The sequence below is a fragment of the Otolemur garnettii genome, unplaced genomic scaffold, assembly GCF_000181295.1.
Source record: "Otolemur garnettii isolate 467f Iridium unplaced genomic scaffold, OtoGar3 scaffold00042, whole genome shotgun sequence".
NCBI classification, from domain to species: domain Eukaryota; kingdom Metazoa; phylum Chordata; class Mammalia; order Primates; family Galagidae; genus Otolemur; species Otolemur garnettii.
Window position 1 is genome coordinate 10,899,995 of NW_003852437.1, and position 20,494 is coordinate 10,920,488.

The 20,494-nt window shown below is 44.2% G+C and overlaps 2 protein-coding genes across 2 annotated transcripts in view; both read right to left on the reverse strand.

The window, feature by feature from the left end:
- Positions 1-7,797: 7,797 nt before the first annotated feature.
- SLC35D3 (solute carrier family 35 member D3) lies at positions 7,798-11,265 on the reverse strand. The gene is made up of 2 exons (XM_003790294.2): positions 10,596-11,265; positions 7,798-9,553 (listed from the first exon to the last, which is right to left on the reverse strand). Exons 1-2 carry the CDS (start codon positions 11,032-11,034, stop codon positions 8,742-8,744), a joined length of 1,251 nt encoding a protein of 416 aa, XP_003790342.1. The 5' UTR covers positions 11,035-11,265; the 3' UTR covers positions 7,798-8,741.
- Positions 11,266-17,800: 6,535 nt separating this feature from the next.
- Positions 17,801-20,494, reverse strand: part of PEX7 (peroxisomal biogenesis factor 7) — a 74,960-nt gene continuing 72,266 nt past the window's right edge. Inside the window, exon 10 of the mRNA XM_003790295.1 lies at positions 17,801-18,270. Within this exon, the coding sequence (XP_003790343.1) occupies positions 18,202-18,270 (69 nt within the window). The 3' untranslated portion in view covers positions 17,801-18,201. The remainder of the gene's footprint in view (positions 18,271-20,494) is intronic.

The window sequence follows — 20,494 nt, forward strand, 5'->3', positions numbered from 1 at the left end:
GTATTGATTTTATTCCTGCAGAGGTCACAGTAACTTGGGCTTCATCAGCCATCCTTTAGAGTGCCCAGTTCCTGTGGCCTGTGACGCAGCAGTTTTCACTGTATTTAATTTGCTTTTTTCTTATTTTAAACGAGGTTAGGAATCTTTTCATGTGTATAAGGGCCATTTGATTTCCTTTGATAAAAACTTTCTATTCATATCTTTTGCCCATTTTTTTTTTTTTTGGGGTAGGATTTCTGGTTCCTTTTTTAAACTTCCATTGAATACAGGAAACTTATCCAGCTTGTTCTTTCAGATAAACTCTAGTAGATAAGCCGTTGTGGAAGTAATCCTTCAGGTATATAAAATCACTAATCACATTTACTGTAAAGAGATGTTAAAAAGAAACCACAGAAGCAACCTGTTCAGAAATTGGTATATAACATAGACTTAATACGTGTTTGTTGAATTATTGGATAAATAACAGATATGATGGATGGAAGGATGAAAACTGGTGTAGCTTTCCAGGCATATTTGACACAACATTATCAAATTCAAAGGATATCGGTAGGGAAACTTTCAAGTGAAAGAAAAAGAATGTCCAATCAAAAATGACTTTAAAAGTAGGACTATATTCTCTCGTTTAACAAAGAGTCTGGAAGTCGGCAGATGCAGGGTTGTTCATTCAGCAGCATGAGGAAGGCTTCCTGGAGCCAGGCTCTTTCCCTGTCCCTCTTGGTTCACCCTTGGGATTCTCCCTTCAGGGCAGCAAAATGACTACTGTAGTTTCAGAATCACAGACTCATTAACTGCATTCACAGACAGGATATAGAGAGTTTCTTTTAGGGAGGAGTCTCTTCTTTTCTTTTTTTTTTTTTTTTTAGGGAAAAGAATAACTTCATTTATTCTCTTCCTATAATTTACATAGAAAATTAATCTTTGTACTTGGTTGTTTATTTTTTTTATTTCTTTTTTATTGTTTGAGATTCATTGAGGGTACAAAGAACCAGGTTACATTGATTGCATTTGTTAGGTAAAGTAGTCCCTCTTATAATTGTGTCCTGCCCCCCAAAGGTGACCACCGCCCCTCCCTTTTTCCTCCCCCACACCACGACCCCCCCATCTGCTCCCTTTTTCCCTCTCTCTGCTGTCCCTTTCTCCCATCCCCCACCGTGTGCTACATCATTAATTGTTCTCATATGAGAATTGAGTACATAGGATTCTTGCTTCTCCATGCTTGTGATTCTTTACTAAGAATAATGTGTTCCACTTCCATCCACTTCCAGGTCAATACAAAATATGTAAAGTCTCCATTTTTTTTAATGGGTGAATAGTATTCCATGGCATACATATACCACAGCTTGTTAATCCATTTGTGGGTTGGCGGGCATTTAGGCATCACACTTTCAAGACTTGGAAAAAATAATTCTTTGTTTTGGAACCAGAAAAAAACCCATATAGACAAGGCAGTTCTTAGTAATAAAACAAAGCCAGGGGCATCAGCCTACCAGACTTTAGGCTGTACTACAAGGCGATAGTGATCAAAACAGCATGGTATTGGCACAAAAATAGAGACAGACGTCTGGAATCAAATAGAAAACCAGGAGATGAAACTAACCTTTTACAGTCACCTAATCTTCAATAAACCAAACAAGAACATACACTGGGGGAAAGAATCTCAATTAAATAAATAGTGCTGGGAGAACTGGATAACCACATGTAAAAGACTGAAACTGGACCCACATCTTTCTCCACTCACAAAAATTGATTCAACATGGATAAAAGACCTAAATTTAAGGCATGAAATGATTAAAAAAAAAATCCTCAAAAAAAGCATGGGAAAAACACTTGAAGATATTGGCCTGGGGAAAGACTTTACGAAGACTTCCGTGGCAATTGCAACAACAACAAAAATAAACAAATGGGACTTAATGAAACTGAAAAGCTTCTGTACAGCTAAAAAGACAACAACCAAAGCAAACAGACAACATACACAATGGGAAAGGATATTTGCATAGTTTGAATCGGACAAAAGCTTGATATTTAGGATCTACAAGGAACACAAATTAATCAACATAAAAAGAGCCAACAATCCCTATATCACTGGGAAAAAGAGATGAATAGAACCTTCTCTTCTTTTCATAGAAAAGAACTTTCCCAGAACCCCTCCCCAGAACACTCACCGATTCATCTCATAGGGAGAGCCTACGGCCCACCCTAATCTAGTCCCTGGCAAAGAGATCTATGTCCACCATGATGGGTTTAGAAAATGATTCATCCACTTGGGGGACAGCACACTTTCCCTGAGCACATGTGCTGCTTGTACCATCGTAAATTTAGAGTTCTGTGTGCAAAAACAAAATGGTGGTGGTGGTGGTGGAAGGGGTAATTGTGGACAGACAACCAACTTTGTGTTAGTTGTGAAATTTCCCAGGATAACTTTCCCTAGGAGCTTTGTGCAGTGGGAAAGTAAAGGGCTGATGTTTTAATAGCAATGACTTCTCCACATTCTGGGAGGTGAAGAATTATATTGGAGCATGTTGGCTTTTCTGTATTGGAGAATACAGTTACAGTATTTCTGGTTCCTTCAAAAAATATTGAGAAAAGAGGAAAACCAGGGTGGGGGTGCTTAAGTTCAGGGTCAGGGTAACCAGGAGAAAGAAGTCTGTTCTAATTTAGAGAGGACCCAGCCACAGTAAATTTAGAGTTTATACTTGAGCCATCTAGTATAGCCCTGCCAGCAGCAGGCAGGACCCTCAAAAGGAGAGCACCACTCAGAAACTTCAAGAACAGGACTTCTGATATTAACTTTCAAGTTTTCTTTTTCTACATGGAAATGTCCTTATACTAATGGCTCAACTGTTTGGTAAATCTTGTCAACAGCATCCTAGTGCCAGCTTTGGATCAGCAGCACCTTCAGTAAGAAAGGGAACACAGGAACAGGTTAGGAAGAGCTGTCTGAGAAAGCAAGGTCAGGATAGTGTGCGATGATCAGTGCAAGCAGGCAAATCCATGGAGATGAAGTGGACTAGTGATTGCCAGGGGCTCAGGCATTGGAGAAAAATGGGTAGTGACTTCCAACAGGTGAAGGATTTCTTTTGGGGGTGCTGAAAACGTTCTAACATTAGACAGTGGTGATGGTTGGACAACTCTGTAGATATATTAAAGATTGCTAGTTGTACACTTAAATGAAACAATTTTATGTTATTAAAATTCAATTTCAGTAAAGGCTAGGGCTTTTTTTGTTTTGTTTTATTTTGTTTTCTAGCCTTGAATGGGAAGTAACCAGTGGTGTGGTGCTATGATGGCAGTAGGGGTTGAGAGGGATGCACAATAAATCCTTAGAAATACTATAGAAATACTAGCAAAGGTCTGTATTTCCCAAGGGCATATAAGGTGAAGAAGTAAATTATATTATTGACATTAGCGATCTTGACCCCAAGCTTTGGCTAGCTTGGGGATGCCTGGCTCTTGAGGGCTTTTTCAATTGAGCTCTTTCTCCACTCTGCTTTTCATGGTACCTCATCCCTCTTTCAGTTCCTTAGCTCTCACAAACAGAAAACCACACACAGACACACACACAAGCACACACACATACTCATGGATTGTTCTATAAATAATGCATGTCCTCATCCTGTCTGAGGACAGCTGGAAAGGGTGAAGGATAGCATTTAGGTCTTCATGGACGTGTACAACCAACAAGCACTGGAACTGCCCTCCACCTCTGACACCATCTCCACCATCTCAGTGGTGTCAGACTGAAGGCTTCTCATCAAGAGGCAGAACAGCATAGTGGGGAGATGTACAGGGACTGGAGTGAGACTCTCTGGGTTCACGTCCAATCTCAAGCCTACACACTACTAGCTATGAGACCTGGGGCAAGTTACTCAGTCTCTTCATGCCTCAGTTTACCCATTGTATGATTGAAATAATATTAAAGGCACCTACAGGAATGTCGAGAGAGTGAAATGAATTAAGACATGTAAAACATTTAGGACTGCACTTGCCAAATAGCATGCACGATAATAATAAGCACTGGGAGTTCTTATTTATAGTAGCATTCAATTCACAACATCTTCCAGTCTCCAGTGCATTTGTGAAGCATGAGCTTAGGAATCAATGGAATTATAAATTGATGAGAAAGAGAGTAGATAAAACCAAAGAGTTTTTTTTTAAGACTATGGGTGATACATGCTAGATGGTAAGTGGCCAGAAAATGGGGAGGTACATCTAATCCCTAGGTGGGTACAAGAGACAACAGGGAGCCAGGCTGTGTTGTGAAAATCAAAACCAAAAGGAAATACACAAACAACAACCCTCTTTTGGTCCTCTACTGCACCCTGCCAGATGAGAGTCCTATATTTGTGTTTGTGTCACTTGGGATTCTATGGGTTGCAAGTGGCAGGAATCCCAACTCAAAGTGGCTTCAACAAACAATAACAACAACAAAAGCCTTTGTTTTATGTAACTGACAATCTGAGAGATAGTGCAAACTCAAGGTGACAGTCAGCCTAATGCCAGGGCCAAGCAGGATTTCCAGGACTCAGTCCATCTGTCTCTCTCGCTCCCTCTTCCTTTCCTCCCTCCCCATCTTTGCCTGGTCCACCTCTCTGGTTTGTTTCCTTCCCATTATATCTTTTCCTGGTGGCAAGATGGCAAGAGCACATCTGCCCCGCCCTACTCCATCCTCCCAGATTCAAATCCAGTGAGAACAAAATATGCAACTTAAGTCTTGCCGAAAGTATCCTTGTGTCTCCTTGGCTCTGACCAGGGCCCATGACCATCACTGAATTAATCTTGGAAGCCAAGCGGAGGAAAGGCTTTGATTGAATAGGCTGGAGTCATATCCTGAGGCGGCGTGCGGGGTAGAGTCAACACCATCTGAACCACATGAGCTCAGAATAGAAAGGGGATAGTTTCCCAGGAGAAATTTGGGGTTCCATTTTGCTGGTGGTGTGTCCTGATATTCTGTTATACTCTGTCCTCTCACAGGCTTTCTTCTGACCCCTGCCATTTTAACTCAGAATGGCAGGACAAAGCAGACAGGGTGAAATTATATCCAGAATTAGAAATACTCGCTATGCATGTGAGGGAGAAGCGGCCAGTAGGAAGGCACAGTTTCAGTAGGTACTGTGATGAAGTCCAGCCTGGTGGAGCTAATGTGGTATTTAGAGACCGAGGCCACAGAGGAGTAAGCCAGCAGCCATCACTGGGGGGTTAACAGGAAATTTACAGAGGTTAGCTGGGCAAGGTGGCCTGTGCCTATGATCCCAGCTACTAGGGAGGCTGAGGCAGGAGGATAACTTGAGTTTGATAGTTTGTTGAATCCAGCTTAGCAACATAGAAAAACTCTGTGTCTAAAACAAATTAATTTTTAAAAAGTATAAGTGTCATAGAAGGTAGTTGGAACATGGTAAGAAAAAATCCAAAAGAGGAAGAGACTTATGTCATGTAGAAGTGAAACACCCCAAAAAGAAGGAGGAATTAATGCCATCTACAACTGCCACGGCACACCAGTCCTAATGCGCATTCCCTCTTGCTCACGTTGCACTTGGATTTGACAGTTACCCATGTTCATGTGCACATATCACCACAGCTGAGTGAGGGACTGGCTAACATGTAACAGGGAGTGTGGGAGAGCAGGGGTTACCAGAAAGGCCAGCAGCTGTGGGCACTTTTGTTTCCCTTGGAACCTTCCCTGGGAAAGTCTAGTTTCCCTTCACAACTTCTATTTGGACAGAAATTGAGCAGACATTTCAAAAGTCTTCACCTAGCACTTCTGCTTTCAACTCCAATATGTAAAGAGTGTGGAAGCCGTTAGCCCCATCCTTCCAACAAGGAAAAAGATGAACAAACTGAAAATCAGTGACTTTTCTTGGATTCATCAGAGAACAGAGGTTGGAGGGCAAACTGCCACCCCTGAGAATCCAGATACCTACAGCTAAGACCGCCTTCCCAGGAACTAAAGCCACTGAGGCTGCAAACTGGCAGAAACAAATGGGAGTTTTGATGATCGTCTGGAAGCTGAACATGAACTATCAAAGAAGTGAGAAATTCTTGGGGATCACTGTCTTAAGGGGGGGACCCAACTCACGAGTTTGACCTCCAGCAACCTCACAAGCAATGAAATGAAGAGCTCTCTGTTTATCTGAAGAACTCATGTACTCTAAGTTTGTTGATAAGAAAGGATGAATCTTTTTGCTATAAAAGCAAACTGACTTTTTTAACCAAAAGGGGATTTTCTTTCTTTCTTTCTTTCTTTCTTTCTTTCTTTCTTTCTTTCTTTCTTTCTTTTTTTGAGACAGTCTCACTATGTTACCCTCCATAGAATGCCATAGCATCACAACTTACAGCAACCTCTAACACTTGGGCTTAAGCGATTCTCTTGCTTTAACCTTCTAAGTAGCTGGGACTACAGATGCCTGCCACAACGCCTGGCTATTTTTTGGTTGCAGTTGTCATTGTCGTGTAGCAGGCCCGGCAGGGCTGGACCCCACCAGCTTTGGTGTACGTGGCCTGCACCCTACTCACTGAGCTACAGGCGCTGAGTCAGATTTTAATGAAAAAACAATCATCCTATCCACTTACCTGGCAGTGATACTAACAAAAACCTTACATACTTCTTTCAATCTTTGCTGCTTTTCATTAATTCTTAGCTTCACAGAATTGCAAAAGGACATTGTCCTCTGGCGTGTTGACATTAAAATTAATGCTTATTTTTAAAGTCGTCATTATAACCCTGGTGAACCATTTCCAACTGCAGCATATAAGGGCTCCTACCTCTCAAACGGCTTGTGGAGCTACCTATGCAAGCAATCGATTGCCAGTGACACCAGCAAAGTGGGACAAACCACAATTACACTTGCTCACCCACTAGTGGGGCTAAGCGGATGGAGCTGAAACTTCATTACTGCTTTTGCTTTTTGGAAAGGAAAGAAAAATATAAGATGCTACCATCTAAGAACCTCAGAAATATGCTGGCAAATACATCTTCACTCTCAGAATAATTCTCCTGCCGGGAGGTGACAGAGGGCTTCTCTCTTTTGGTGGAATCTGCTGTTTATTATTAATACTTCTCCAAGTCCATGTTAACTGAAAGCTGGTGTGATGGCTTTCTACCATACCTCAGTGTAATGCGGTATTTTACCTTACTTTGTAACAGCTTCCTCCACTAGAACATATGTGGGGTTTTTTTGGTTTGTTTTTTGTTTTTGAGACAGGGCCTCACTATGTCACCCTTGCTAGCCATGGCGTCACAGCTCACAGCAACCTCCAACTCTTGGGTTTTAAGCGATTCTCTTGCCTGAGCCTCCCGAGCTGGGACTACAGGCACCTGCCACAATGCCCAGTTATTTTTTGGTTGCAGTTGTCATTGTTGTTTAGCAGGCCCAGGCCAGCTTTTGTGCATGTGGCCGGCGCCCTACTCACTGAGCTACAGGTGCCGAGTTAGAACATGAGTTTTTATCTTAAATCAAATTGTCTTCTTAATTTAGGAAATTCTCATGACCTGGCCGCTACATACTAGATATTATACGTCATACATTGAAGGTAAAAGCAAACTACCATAGAACCTCTGTAAGTTGACCACCAAGGGACTGCAACAAACTGGTCAACTTATGGAGGTGGTCAACATAAGGAACTAGGCCTACTGTACTGATACGCACATGTGGTACATGTCCAGTCTATGAAAATTAGGTCAGCTTAAGGAGGTGGTCAAAGTAGGGAAGTGGTCAACGATGGTGGTTCTGCTGTAGTAATACATAGCAACAATAGAACATAAGTGTGTCTAAAATAAATTTGTAACAATGTATCTTTTAATAGACTCATACTTTTATTTTGACAAATTTGAGATAGAAAAATATCATAATGTGAATATAGCAGTTGCTCTTTCTGTAACATGGTTTGGTAACATGGCATAGGGTATGCAGTGTGACTTCCAAAGGATTGTTTCACAGGAGGGTCCCTCTTCTGGCTGGCTTTAGTTAATCCTGAATTATATTTCAGCCATAACACTTGCTTAAAAGAATATTGGACATAGTAAAACTGGTTTTGAAAAAGGTCATGGCATTCAATAATAAATATTACCAAGCAATGAACCAAAACCACTTTTAGAATACATTTTATAATTATGAAAAGCAAACTTTAGATTTCATAATTAAAGCTAAGATCTCATATTTTCAAAATAGCTTTAACATTTTCTACCAATATATAATAGACTATTAGAGCACTTATTTAAAAAAAAAACAAGTAAAGAAAAATTCGAGTAAACGTTTCAGACGACTATAAACAGTAAACATCAATTCAGTATATATATATATGTCACTTCAACAATGCACTCTTTACCAATTGTTGATAAAAACTGTAGTTCTAACTATTAGCAGAAAGTACCCCTGAATCTTTGAACTTAAGTGCCATCATTATTACTCCATCTTTGGAGAGGGTGGTTTAGGGACTCTTGGTACATGCAGATATTTGGTTGTGATTATAATACAAAACAATAAGTGTGCCAGAAGTCTGAAGCAGAAACCTCTGCCTGACTGATTAAGCCACCTCACATTCTTTTGTCTCTATGATGCCTCAGTTAGTCACGCTAAATAATTCACACAGGTGCTAATTTTGTTGCTCTGTCTGTACCTTTCATATGCTTTCTTGGCTTCCCTTTCCCACTCAAAGAATAAAACTGGAAGGCCTCTCATTAAAACATGTTATTTCTAACATATAAAATAAGCGTATGTACATATGTACATACATGCATTTCCTTTTCAAGGACTGGGTAACTCTTCATTCTCTATCAAATAATCCTTCTTCAGGTACTTGGTTCCCCTAACTAACCTCCACACCTCCAGGTAAGCTTCCCTTAACGACCTCTTGCTTCCTTCTTCAGAGCTCCTAGCCACCAGCCGGGCTCCTCCGGGACTGCCCCGCGCCTCTTGCCCACTCTGCGGTGGAGTGGAGCCACCTGCTGCCTCGCCGCCACCTGAGCCATTTCCTCCCTCTCTTGGCAGCTCCTCCATAACAAATGGCATCTGGTCTCCACTTGGCAGCGCCTCCTCTCCTCCGGGCTGGGACTCCAGGTCCTCGTAGTTACTTTGCTTTCTGGTTTCCATGAATTTGGCCACACAGTAAATGATGGAGCCCAGAGTGTTCACCACGACGCCGGCAACGAACAGAGAGGTGGGCTCCACGTCGCTGAAGGCTACCATGCCCACGGTGATGGTGGCAATGCTCTTCACCACGCCTACGAAGCTGGTGGTCACAGCTGAGTTGATATAGGTGCAGTGCAGTGTGGTGAAGTTCATGGCGCAGCCGATCAGGATGCAGGCCACGAAGATGGAGACCATGGCCGGGTCTTTCCAACCCGGGAAGGTCCAGGCCTGGATGGAGTCGGTGCTGGCGAAGGAGCAGATGACCAGTAGTGGGGTGGCGGAGACCGCGATGACATACTGCGCGGTGAGCGGCCCGTGCTCTGTGTCTGCGCTGGCCTTCTGGATGAGCACCAGGTAGGCGGCGTGCACCAGCACCGCTAGCACGCCAGTTACGTACCCGATGGGGTCGCCGGTCAGGTCGCCGGCTCCTGCAGGGCACCAACAGGACAGCCGAGCCAGGGCGGGAAGGAAAAAGAGAGAAGACAGCAGGTTGGCGCGGGTGGGCATCCACTGGAGCGATGCGTCGAGTTGGAAAGTAGAGGGGGTTCACGCCCAGCTCTGCCCACCGAATTCCTGAGTGACTATCCATGTAAAATGCGACAGCTAAGCTCAGTCAATGCAGTCCCGTGTCATGCATAAGAAGAGGCGCCTTTCTGCTATGTCCCCGTGTCACCCCATCTTTCTCCGTCCCCAGACAAAAGCTCTGGAGAGCGCGGATGCCCTCGGGGTAGGTGCTGTGGTTTCTCCGAGTTGGCACCGAGGTCTCCCAAGCTAGCGGTACCTCTACCCTGTCTCTGTACCTTGGAGCTACTTTAGAGAGAGGGAGCCCCAGGTGGGACCCTCTAACCCGGAGCGGGCCAGGCAGGGCCCCAAAGAAGGTTTCCCGCTGCCCCGGGCGCTCTTCTCATTCAGTCTGTCCCGCCCCACCCGCACCTATATCCCAGACCAGTCCATCCGCCTCCTGCCCGCAGCCCCCGGGGTGGCGCCAGACACCCCAGAATAGCCCCGGGAGCCCGAGCTTCGCCCCCCATCCCCCACCACCATTCCAGCCCCTGGTGACCCAAGGAAGTTCACGGCCCCCCTCCTTCCGGCTCGGCCCAGGCTTAGAGGACTCCAGCTGTCAGACTCTGGCGGCCCTCCCACCTCTCCCAGAGGAAGGGGCGAGGGGGCAAGACCGAGGTTGGGGCTGCTGGCAGGGCAATATGAGGTGGAGCAGGGGCGGGGGTCGGAAGTCAGGACACTGCGGGGGGATGGGGGAGTCTCAGGCAGGAGGCTGGAGCAGCGGGGAAGGCTCTGCAGTGTCTCGGAAGTCCCTTTCCCGAGCTGAGCGACCACTCTTAAAGCTCTCCTCCTCTCTCTGCCTCAGTCTCCCCATCTGAAAGTGAGGACGCTGCACTAAGTGATCCTAGCGGCCTCTGCCCGGTGGGGTGGGGTCGAGCTGGGCTAGGGGTCGGCGCGGGGACCGCTCACCTGCCAGGGCGGCGCCGCAGGTGGTGATGAGCACGGCCGCGAGCACCCCTGGCGAGGGCGCGCCGTTCTTGAGCACCAGGACTCCGATGAGCATGGTGACCAGGGGCAGGCAGCGCTTGAAGACCACGTACATAGGCAGGCTGAGGCCGCGCAGGGACCAGAGGGTGAGGCTGGACTGCAGCGTGGAGAGCACTGCGACCCCCGCGAAGGAGCGCGCCAGGCTCAGGCCGAAGGGGGGCACGGCGACCAGCCCGAGGCGCCGCAGCAGCTCCAGGCTCAGCGCCGCGGTGGAGCTGGTCAGGCACTGCACCAGGGTCAGGAAGGAGAACTGGTAGCGGCTGATGAGGAACTTGAGCAGGATGTTGAGGGAGCCCGAGAAGACGCCGTGCGCGATGGCCACCGAGATGCCCAGCACGCGGCCCCGGCACAGCTGCCGCATCGCGCCGGCCGCGCAGCACCCGGCGGTGGCTGAGCTCCGCGCCCTGCGGGAGGCGGGAGGGAGAAGCGCTGCGAGGGCGGCGGGGGCGCCGGCCCAGCGCCTAGGCGAAGGGCAGGGGACGCCGGCTGGGCTGCAGGGGGCAGCTCCAGCCAGGCGTCCTCGCGCTTCAGCGACTCCGCGTCCGACTGCCCCGCAGCTCCCGGGAGGCAGTGACGAGGGCGGGGGACTCCGAAAAGTGGCAAGGGGGGGCAGCTGGTGTGAGAGGAGTGGCGGGAATCCTAGCGACAGCGATTTCTAAGTAGGTGACGAGCCGTGACGGGTGGTGTCCCGCGCGGCTTCACCGTCAGGGAACATGCGGTGCGGAGGGAAGCCCCACGGCGCAGCAGGGGGAACCCGCCCGCATTCCCTTGGGCATGCAGCGCCCACCGGGCGGGCTCTCGGGGCACGACCCGGTCTCCTCCCACACAGCAGCAGCTAGCACTTGCCCCTTCCTCTTGGACGAGGGGCTTGGGTGAGGGGATCCGGGCACAGCTAAAGATTTTAGAAACAGCAGCGCTCCAGCATCCAGCACTGTTTACTGGTCTCAACAAGTGACGGCGCCCCCAGCCCTGTTTCCTTCGCGCTGCAGCGGCTTTTCCTTTCCACCCACGGGGCCTCCGGTACAGCAGTGGGACTTCGTCCAGCTGCCCGCTAGGGGGGCGAAAACCGTCGGTGCCGGCGGCGGCGGGGCCCCTGAAGCTTGGGATCTGGTACTGAAGGAACCCAGGGCCCCAGAAGCTGCCCCTTCTGGCTGCGAGCAACGTGCACCCCTGTCCGCTCGCCTTCCAGGGAGGGTCTAGGGATTAGGCGGGCGGCGGAGCCTGGAAGCAGGGGAAACACACTTTCCAAGGGAGGCAAAGATGTAAAGCAAAAGAGCCAGAAACGAAGTCACTGGTGCGAGTAGCCACTACGAGTTCCGGAGAAGCGCGGGGATGAAGCTTTCTGAGGGGCGGGAAGGGAGGGCCAGGCTGAGTCCGGAGTGGGGGAAGGGGCGAGGGGGAGGGGTAGGAACTCGGGGCCTTCGCCCAGCCTGGAGGCTCCGTGTAGCGTTCTCTGGATCCCGGGAAACTCATCCGTCCGTGGGACAGTGAGGGCTGCCTGGGGAGCAGGACAACCCGGGTACGCCCTCCCCACGCCAGGGTATGCCTTCCCGCCGCGGGACTTGTGAATTGTGTGCTTCCCTATGGCTAAGAGAAAAAGAAGATACTTTTTTTTTTTTTCAGGCACAAGACTTTAGTGACTCGGGTGAGAATTCAGTTCTCTGGGAAGTATTAATAACACCCAGCCCCATAGTTGAATCAGCAGCAGCAAAGGGATTCGCTCACCGCAGGTGTTTTCGCGCTACTTGAAATTTACGGCCTGGGCAGGGTTTGGCTGGGAGGAGAGAGACCTTTAGTTCACCGCCAGCCCAGCAGTTCGCTGCTCTCCCGCGCGGGCCTCGCCACCTCCTAACCTTTCAGCGAGGCACCACATTGCCTTAACACGCAGGATCCACTTCTCTCGCGATTTTTCTGAGGTTTTGCCTCTTCCACCTCTGCGCTGAACACACTTCATCTCAGGTGCTGAAATTGTGATCATTATTACTGCAGCAGAAAAAACACAGCAGGGATCGACATTATCACTGCAGCGCTTCATTTGGGCCAGCTTTTTGTGTTGTGAGTGCTCAACTTTGCTGGGAAAGAGGTGGGTCGCAACCAGTCGCCAGCTTACGAGTGAGCGCCTAGTAGGGCCACCTCCCTGCTGCTGACGGGTGGGCACTGAAGAAAATGTTGGTGATTGGCCCACTGTGCCAACTTTCCAGGAATGACCCTGGAAAGCAATACTCTGAAAACACGTGCTTCCGGTTCCCTGGGGAGCTATTGGTTTTTGTTGCTAAAAGTTGTGGTTTACACCCTAGGAACTGTTTAAGGGGCTATTTTTTCAAGAGTTGATGTTATTTCCTTAGGAAATACTGGGGTCTGAGCAGCAGTTTAAATTGTGTGCATGTGTGTGGTGTACGTTTATACGCAAAATATATTCAGATTGTAAACTTTGAAAATTAACTTTTTAAATACATCAGCAAATTACAGATTTCTGCTTCTAGGGACCATTCCAATTAGAAGATGGCTGCTTCAAGCCATCTTAAGTGAATATTATAAAGAAGTGGCTGCAAGACCTACTTTTGGAATGATTCATTTCTGCCCGCAATTATAATTGCTTCCATTTGTGATACTAACATTAGGTAAAAGATTTGGGGCTGATTCAGCTATCTTACCTTCTCGTTTAGGAAAGACAATTTAGCTTAATATTTGAAACCCACGGTGACATAAAACAGCACATTTTCACCGCTTTATTGTAGATAATTCTTTTCTATTAGGGCTTTGAAAAAAAAAGAAATCTTAACCCCATCTCCCACAAAACCAGTTACTACAGAAAACTGGGGGAAAAAATACTATGTTTAGCAAGGTTAATTGAACAAGAAGGTAGATCTGAACATCAAATAGCTGTTTGACTATAAAGTACCAAGATATTCAAGGTTATTATCTCTGGCATTAAATAAGTCCTTTAGTTTATTAATTCAACAAACATATAGACTTAGTACTTTGTGCTAGGTAGTCAGGACCTCAAGCCACAGAGGATTCACAGGTGGGAGTGAGGAAACACAATGAAGTGACTACCAATACAATAGCAGGATCACTTGGCAGGAAAATAGGAGTGCCCAGGAGGGCAAGTAAAACAAGTTGGGGGAACAGAGGCTTCCTGAGAAGGAAATTTGGTCTTTTTGAAATGTTTACTTACTTCATTATTTTTATTTATTTATTTATTTTTGAGACAGAGTCTCACTATGTTGCCCTTGGTAGAGTGCCGTGGCGTCACAGCTCACAGCAACCTCAAACTCTTGGGCTTAAGTGATTCTCTTGCCTCAGCCTCCCCAGTAGCTGGGACTACAGGTGCCCACCACAAAGCCTGGCTATTTTTTGTTACAGTTGCCATTGTTGTTTAGCTGGCTCGGGCTGGGTTCTAGCCTACCACCCTTGGTGCATGTGGCCAGCACGGTAACCACTGTGCTACAGGCATAACACGTGATTGTAGTATATGAAAGGAAAATAAACTTTGTATATAAGTGAACAAGCTATTTTTATAGTTCACCATCTCCAATCATACTACACAGAGCTCGCAATTGTTTGCTGTACAACTTTCTCTTTTTTGTGTATATATTTATACATAAACTCCCCCCTTTCAAAACATAAAATAGGGTATCATACACGTTATCTATACTTTTCTACTTCAAAATGCATATTGTGATAATCAGCCTTCGAGATACTCCCTACTGACCTCTGCTTCCTGGAACAAAATCAGTGCCACGGCTTGTGGGAAACCCAGGTGGGGAAGGCAGGAGGTACAGATATGGGGGTATTCAGTATATATATGAAAGTAAAAATCCTTTAACTGGTTTAGCACATCTAAGGAGAGGCCTGTTAAGAAATTTAATGAAAGTTCAATTTTGGAAGAGGCAAATTATTGCTAAGATATACAGTTAAGAAGTGCCAGCCAAAGGCAGAAGGGACAGCTGGCTCTCAGCCCGGATCTCCCTGGGCATAGTCATCCCAGACTCGGGGTCAGCTTCTTAGTTCTTTAGACTCAGAAACTCAGTTTTGTAATTTTCTCAGGAATGATCAGGATCTAATAACTGGAGATCCAAGTCTTTTCTCAGTGGGCCACTTTCTGTTATTCCTAAGAAAAAGAGGCTGTGTAGCAAGACCATAGGTTTGGATTCAGCCATTTCAGATTTCAAATTCCAGTTTCATTTCTTCCGGGTTATCATGACTCCTGAGGATCTTAGCTTCTTTGTCTGGAAAAAGGGAGGGTTATAAAGATTAAATGGGATAATATATATAAACATTTCTGGCCAGGCGTGGTGGCCAGCACTCTGGGAGGTCAAGGTAGGTAGATCACCTGAGCTCAGTTCAAGATCATCCTGAGCAAGAGCAAGACCCTGTCTCTACTAAATTTAGAAAAAACTAGCTGAGCACTATAGTGGGTGCCTGTAGTCTCAGCTACTTTGGAGACTGAGGCAAGGGGATTACTTGAGCCCAAGAGTTTGAGGTTGCTGTGAGTTAGGACATCATGACACTCACATAGTGCCCCCATCCCAGATCAGCAATTTTGTGTCCCCTCTTCCTTCACCCACTCCTTAGTGCTATTCTGTCACTGTAGGTGCCTAGGGAGGGGCAGACAGGATGAAAGCTAAGAGCTCAGCAGCCAGGGGACAAATGCTAATTTCCTAACCTGGAAAGAATAACTGGTTGTCCAAAGTCGAGAAGCTTCTTAGCTTGTGAGCTACCAAGAACTCAAATATCTCACACATTCTCTTTCAGGAGAGAATCCAGCTTTGCTCTTTATAGTTTTCCAATTCTACCTCAAGGAACCAACTTGATGACTCTCACATGGATAAATCCCAGAACCTGAGTTAATATATTACAAAGTCAACATTCTAAACATCCCTGAAATGGAGGGGAAAAAATAAATCAGGAGAGATGATAGTTCTTAAATCAGTTTTTGTTTCAAAAGACACATGGTAGATTATTTTGTTAATAAAATCTCCTGCATTCTAAAGAGAAAATAAATAATTTCATTTCATTGTTAAATATGGTCTGGTTTTTAAAGGTCTATCATAACTTCTGCAGATACAGAGAACACCCACTGTGGACCCACTTTTATTGACCTGTATCTTGGTGTGATACCATTAGATTATATGGAGGAAAGTAACAACAAAAAGCTCTATGAAACTAATCATTATGACAATTCTAAAGCTGTATCTGAGCACCTTGTTCATTATAATGCACTTATGTTAAGCAGTGTCCTCTGTAGGGAGCCTCTCAAAAACAATTAGTATTGCTGATCTAAGAACCAAAATGAGTTGTACTTTCCCTGAGATCATTCATTCATTTAATAAATATTTATTGAGCACTTTCTGTATGTCAGGACTGGTTCTAGGGCCAAGCCTGGCACTAGGCCAGAGTCTATTTCCTCCAGACCATAGGCACTGAATCATGTAACTGACCAACTTTCCCATTTATGAGGCTAGAAATCTTTGTAGCAAATATTCAGCCCTTGGCTCGGAGCCTGTAGCTCAGCAGCAAGGGCGCCAGCCATATACAGGAGGGCTAGTAGGTTTGAACCGGCCTGGGCCTGTCAAACAACAATGACAACTACAACAAAACATAGCCGGGTGTTGCAGCAGGCGCCTGTAGTTCCAGCTACTTGGGAGCCTGAGGCAAAAGAATTGTTTAAGCCTAAGAGTTTGAGGTTGCTGTGAGCTGTGACACCATAGCACTTCACTGAGGGCAACATAGTGAGACTCTGTCTCAAAAAAGAAATCTTCAGGCCCGCTCAGTAGACAGACATTTTAAAGGATTTTGAGGTATTTACTTTCAAGTCCCATTCCTGGCTCTACTTTATGTCTTCTGTTTTACCTTTTCATTATGCTCTCTTGTTTTATATCTTAAGCTGTCTTCATATTTGGTTTTCTGAAACTAGTAACAAAGAAAGACGTAAGACAGTATACATACATTCCAGTTTATTTTTGCAGCGAATGTTCTTTAAACATTCTCGAAAACTTAATTTATGATTTTTGCCACTTATAACACATTTTAATGTTATACAAAATATAAATTTTATGCACAGTTGTTTATTAGTTTTTCCCTTTTAACCTAATTTTTCATGACAGAATCCCCATCTGTTGCTCAGGCTAAGAGTGTAGTGGTGCCATCATAGCTCACTGCAGCCTCAAACTCCTAAGCTCAAGTGATCTACTTACCTCAGCCTCCCAAATACCTAGGACTATGGTGTGAGCCACTACACCCAGCTAATATTTTTTATTTTTTGTAGAGATAGGGTGTCAGTATGTTGCCCAGGCTGGTCTCAAACTTCTGGTCTCATGCAATCCTTCTGCTACGTGACCCACTGCATTCAGCACATCTTATCTTTTTTTTTTTTAAGTTCATCAGCACCTAGAGATTTTTCAAGGAGATTTAAGGAGGCAGCTAACGGCTCGGCGCCTATAGCTCAACCGGCTAAGGCGCCAGCCACCTACACCTAAGGTGGTGGGTTCGAATCCCCAGCCTGGACCCGCCAAACAACAATGACGGCTGCAACCAAAAAATAGCCGGGCATTGTGGCGGGCGCCTGTGGTCCCAGCTACTTGGGAGGCAGAGGCAGGAGACTCGCTTGAGCCCAGGAGTTGGAGGTTGCTGTGAGCTGTAATGCCACGGCACTCTACCCAGGGGGACAGCTTGAGGCTCTCAAAAAAAAAAAAAAAAAGGGGGCAGCTAAGAACATTTATAGCATTACTTATGGCTAGTTTCAAGAGCAAGAACAAGAATCTACAGTAGGACCTAAGACTGCTCAATGGACAGTTTTAAAATTTTTTGATAGGAGAGAAGAAAGAGAGAATATAGCAATGGGTACAGTATCTATGGATAAATGCAAAAAATTGTGAGCTCTTAACTCATAACATTACATGTTCTTAAAGCATGGCACCAGCTATTGAGAAAATCTCATCCAGTCTATGTGTCAGGCACACAGCAGATGCTCAGTAAATAACCACTAAAGAAATGAATGCATGAAATCTACGTTAGAAATATATCTGATACCTGTTATGGAACCACAGATATATCTCCATTATATGTACTATTGTGTTCATATATATAATGTAGTAGAAAAAGCAATCTTGATGGAGATGCATAAATGATAAATGGTTAAGAGATGGAGTTTATTTTGATTTTTACAAACAGCAGTGTTATATTTTACATCAAAATGAAATAAATTAAAAGTTATATTACTATCAATATAATTGACAGACCTCTGATATTTTAATACATTTTACGATAGAGATTACATTTAAATAGATAAGAGTTATATACCATAACATTAATTATTCCTTAGGATTTTAAGAAATATGGCTTATATACGAGGCTTAAAGAGCCAAAGTCTTTATCAGCTGTCTAAAAAATGATCCAAGGTAAGTTTCAAATTTTTGAAATCTGAACAGCATATAAAGGTATAATGTCTGTTTTCAATAGTTTATTGATTTGCTGTTAAGTAGTTCTCCAGCCAACAACCTGTTTCTGACAAGAACAGTGTATCTCAAGCAGGAACAGTAAGACAAGCAGGATCATAAATCTTTATCGTTTCATCCCACGAACAGTCAGCCACCTATAAAAGAAAAATGAAGTAAGAAACATATTTAGATTACAAAGATTCAAAATTAGCAGCAAATCCTAATTTAGAGCACAGTAGATCATCCACTAGTAAACACTTTTTAAAGCAGGAAAAACATAGGGATAAGTTTTCATAAAAGGTCTATTTTTCCTTCATAAGATATACTGCAGGGCCTGTTTCCAATTGATTGAGAATGCCTATGAGGCAATCTTCCACAATAAAAAGAAGAAAAGAAAAAAATATAGGCGGTAACATGAAGGCTCAAGTAGCGAGAGACATATTTTGACTAAAGGTACTGCACTCTATTTCCTACCCTTTCATGGCTACAAAGGCTGAAATTTATACCGGGGAACCTCCAGTTTTGATGGCTGTCAATAACTGTTCAAGCAAATGTTGTCCTGTGGAGATGCAAGTGATGTCTCCTCCTCAGTAGGTGATTCCAAAACTTACGCATTATTACTCTGTGGACAGTAACCAGTTTTGTACCTACTAATAATTTCAGTTCAGCATTCAGTGATTGCCTGTCTGTGTGTGTGTGTGTTTGTTCCTTTGAGTTACTTGTAAAATCTTACGTGGGTTACATAAAGATGTCAAATAAAATCCTCAATACATGTTCATACTATGTTTATATGAGAGTAAAGATTACCATTATGAAAAGTATCCTTTAACAAGCCATACACAGGATATGAGTTTATATCCTTCAATGGAGTAGACATTATTATAATGAAACACAACCCCTGATTTCGTACATGGCGAGTAACAGAAAAACTATTTCATTAAAAGAACAAACATTATGAAATGGGGGAAAGGGGATAGATAATTATACAAAAAATAAAAAGAAGTTTAAGGCCAAGATGAAAGGATTGCTTAAGCCCAGGAGTTCAAGACCAGCCTGAGCAACACAGTGAGACCCCAGTGACTATAAAAAATGAAAAAATTGGCCAAGTGTGGTAGCATATCCCTGTAGTCCTGGATACTTGGAAAGCTGAAGCAGAAGGATTCTTGTACCAGGAACTTGAGGCTGTAATCAGTGAGCTATGATGATGCCACTGCACCCTCACCCAGGAAACAGAGACTCCATATTAAAAAAAACAAACAACAAAACCAAATAACTAAACAAAGAGGCTGAGAACATTTTCTACAATTGGACACAAAATTAGAAATAAACAATATGATATGCAGATATCATGATTAATTATCAGTTCATCAGGGGGGATATAAAAGTCTTGCCTAATACTTGATTATGACAGAAATACACAACGTGCTCTATTACAAAAATCATTAGATGCCAAAGAAGTGGTTTTACAAAAGATGTAATATCTTTCTTTATATGGCTACTTAAAAAAAAAAATCTCAACCCTTTAGTAGGCCAAAAGCTCTAAGATAATGGCTCTCAAGCTTTACTGTGCATTAGAGTCACCTGGGTGGTCCACATCCTTATAGCCTTAGTTTTCAAAATGTCCATCACTAATCATAGCCTTGGGTCTTTAAACCAACATCTATAGATAGGCTTCCGAAAATCCATAAATACAATTTTATGTACATATGCATATGGGGGGAAAGAAGAGAGAATCTATAATTTTCTTCAGATTCTCAGCTCCCAACCCCCAAAACACTAATCCAGAGTATTCTCCAGCTATGCATTATAATTACCTAGGGAACTTTTTAATATGCAGTGAGAAGAGAGAACCTCTGAGACAGGGCTTAATACACAGCAATTTTCTTAACCGGTTTTTGTCTCGTGAACTAAGGAGTTCTTTGGAAGTACTTTATGTGCAGAAATGTTTTGTTGTTGACTAAAAGTAATTCAAAATTTGGCAGGGTTAAAATACTCTTCTTAAAGAAGAATTCTCTTACTTTCCCAATGAGAAAGAATACGAGATTAAGACGCCATTAATATAACAGAAAAACACCTTGGTTCCACATTTTCATATTATTTAAAATCGAAGTTTCAAATCTGGTAGGTTAATATGTGGCAGGAAGAGAGACAAGGGAGGACTAAGGAAAAAGAAACATGACTGAACTATCTTTAAAGAGAAAAGCTGAGCCCTCCCCAAAGCGTCCCTGACCCTCCTGGTCCTATTCTACTATGCAGCAGCCAGTATCCAGCATTTCTATTGAAGACACAGGAAAATTATATTAACCATTTAAGGTATGTCTAGTAACAATATTTTTATTTACTTGAGATTTACATTCTGTTGAGTTCTTTTTTTTTTTT

Excerpts from the sequence above, each read along its gene's own strand:
- SLC35D3 (XM_003790294.2), bottom strand. The coding sequence starts at position 11,034 with ATGCGGCAGCTGTGCCGGGGCCGCGTGCTGGGCATCTCGGTGGCCATC. Across the intron at positions 9,554-10,595 it reads CTGCGGCGCCGCCCTGGCAG|GAGCCGGCGACCTGACCGGC; the intron begins GTGAGCGGTCCC and ends GGTGCCCTGCAG.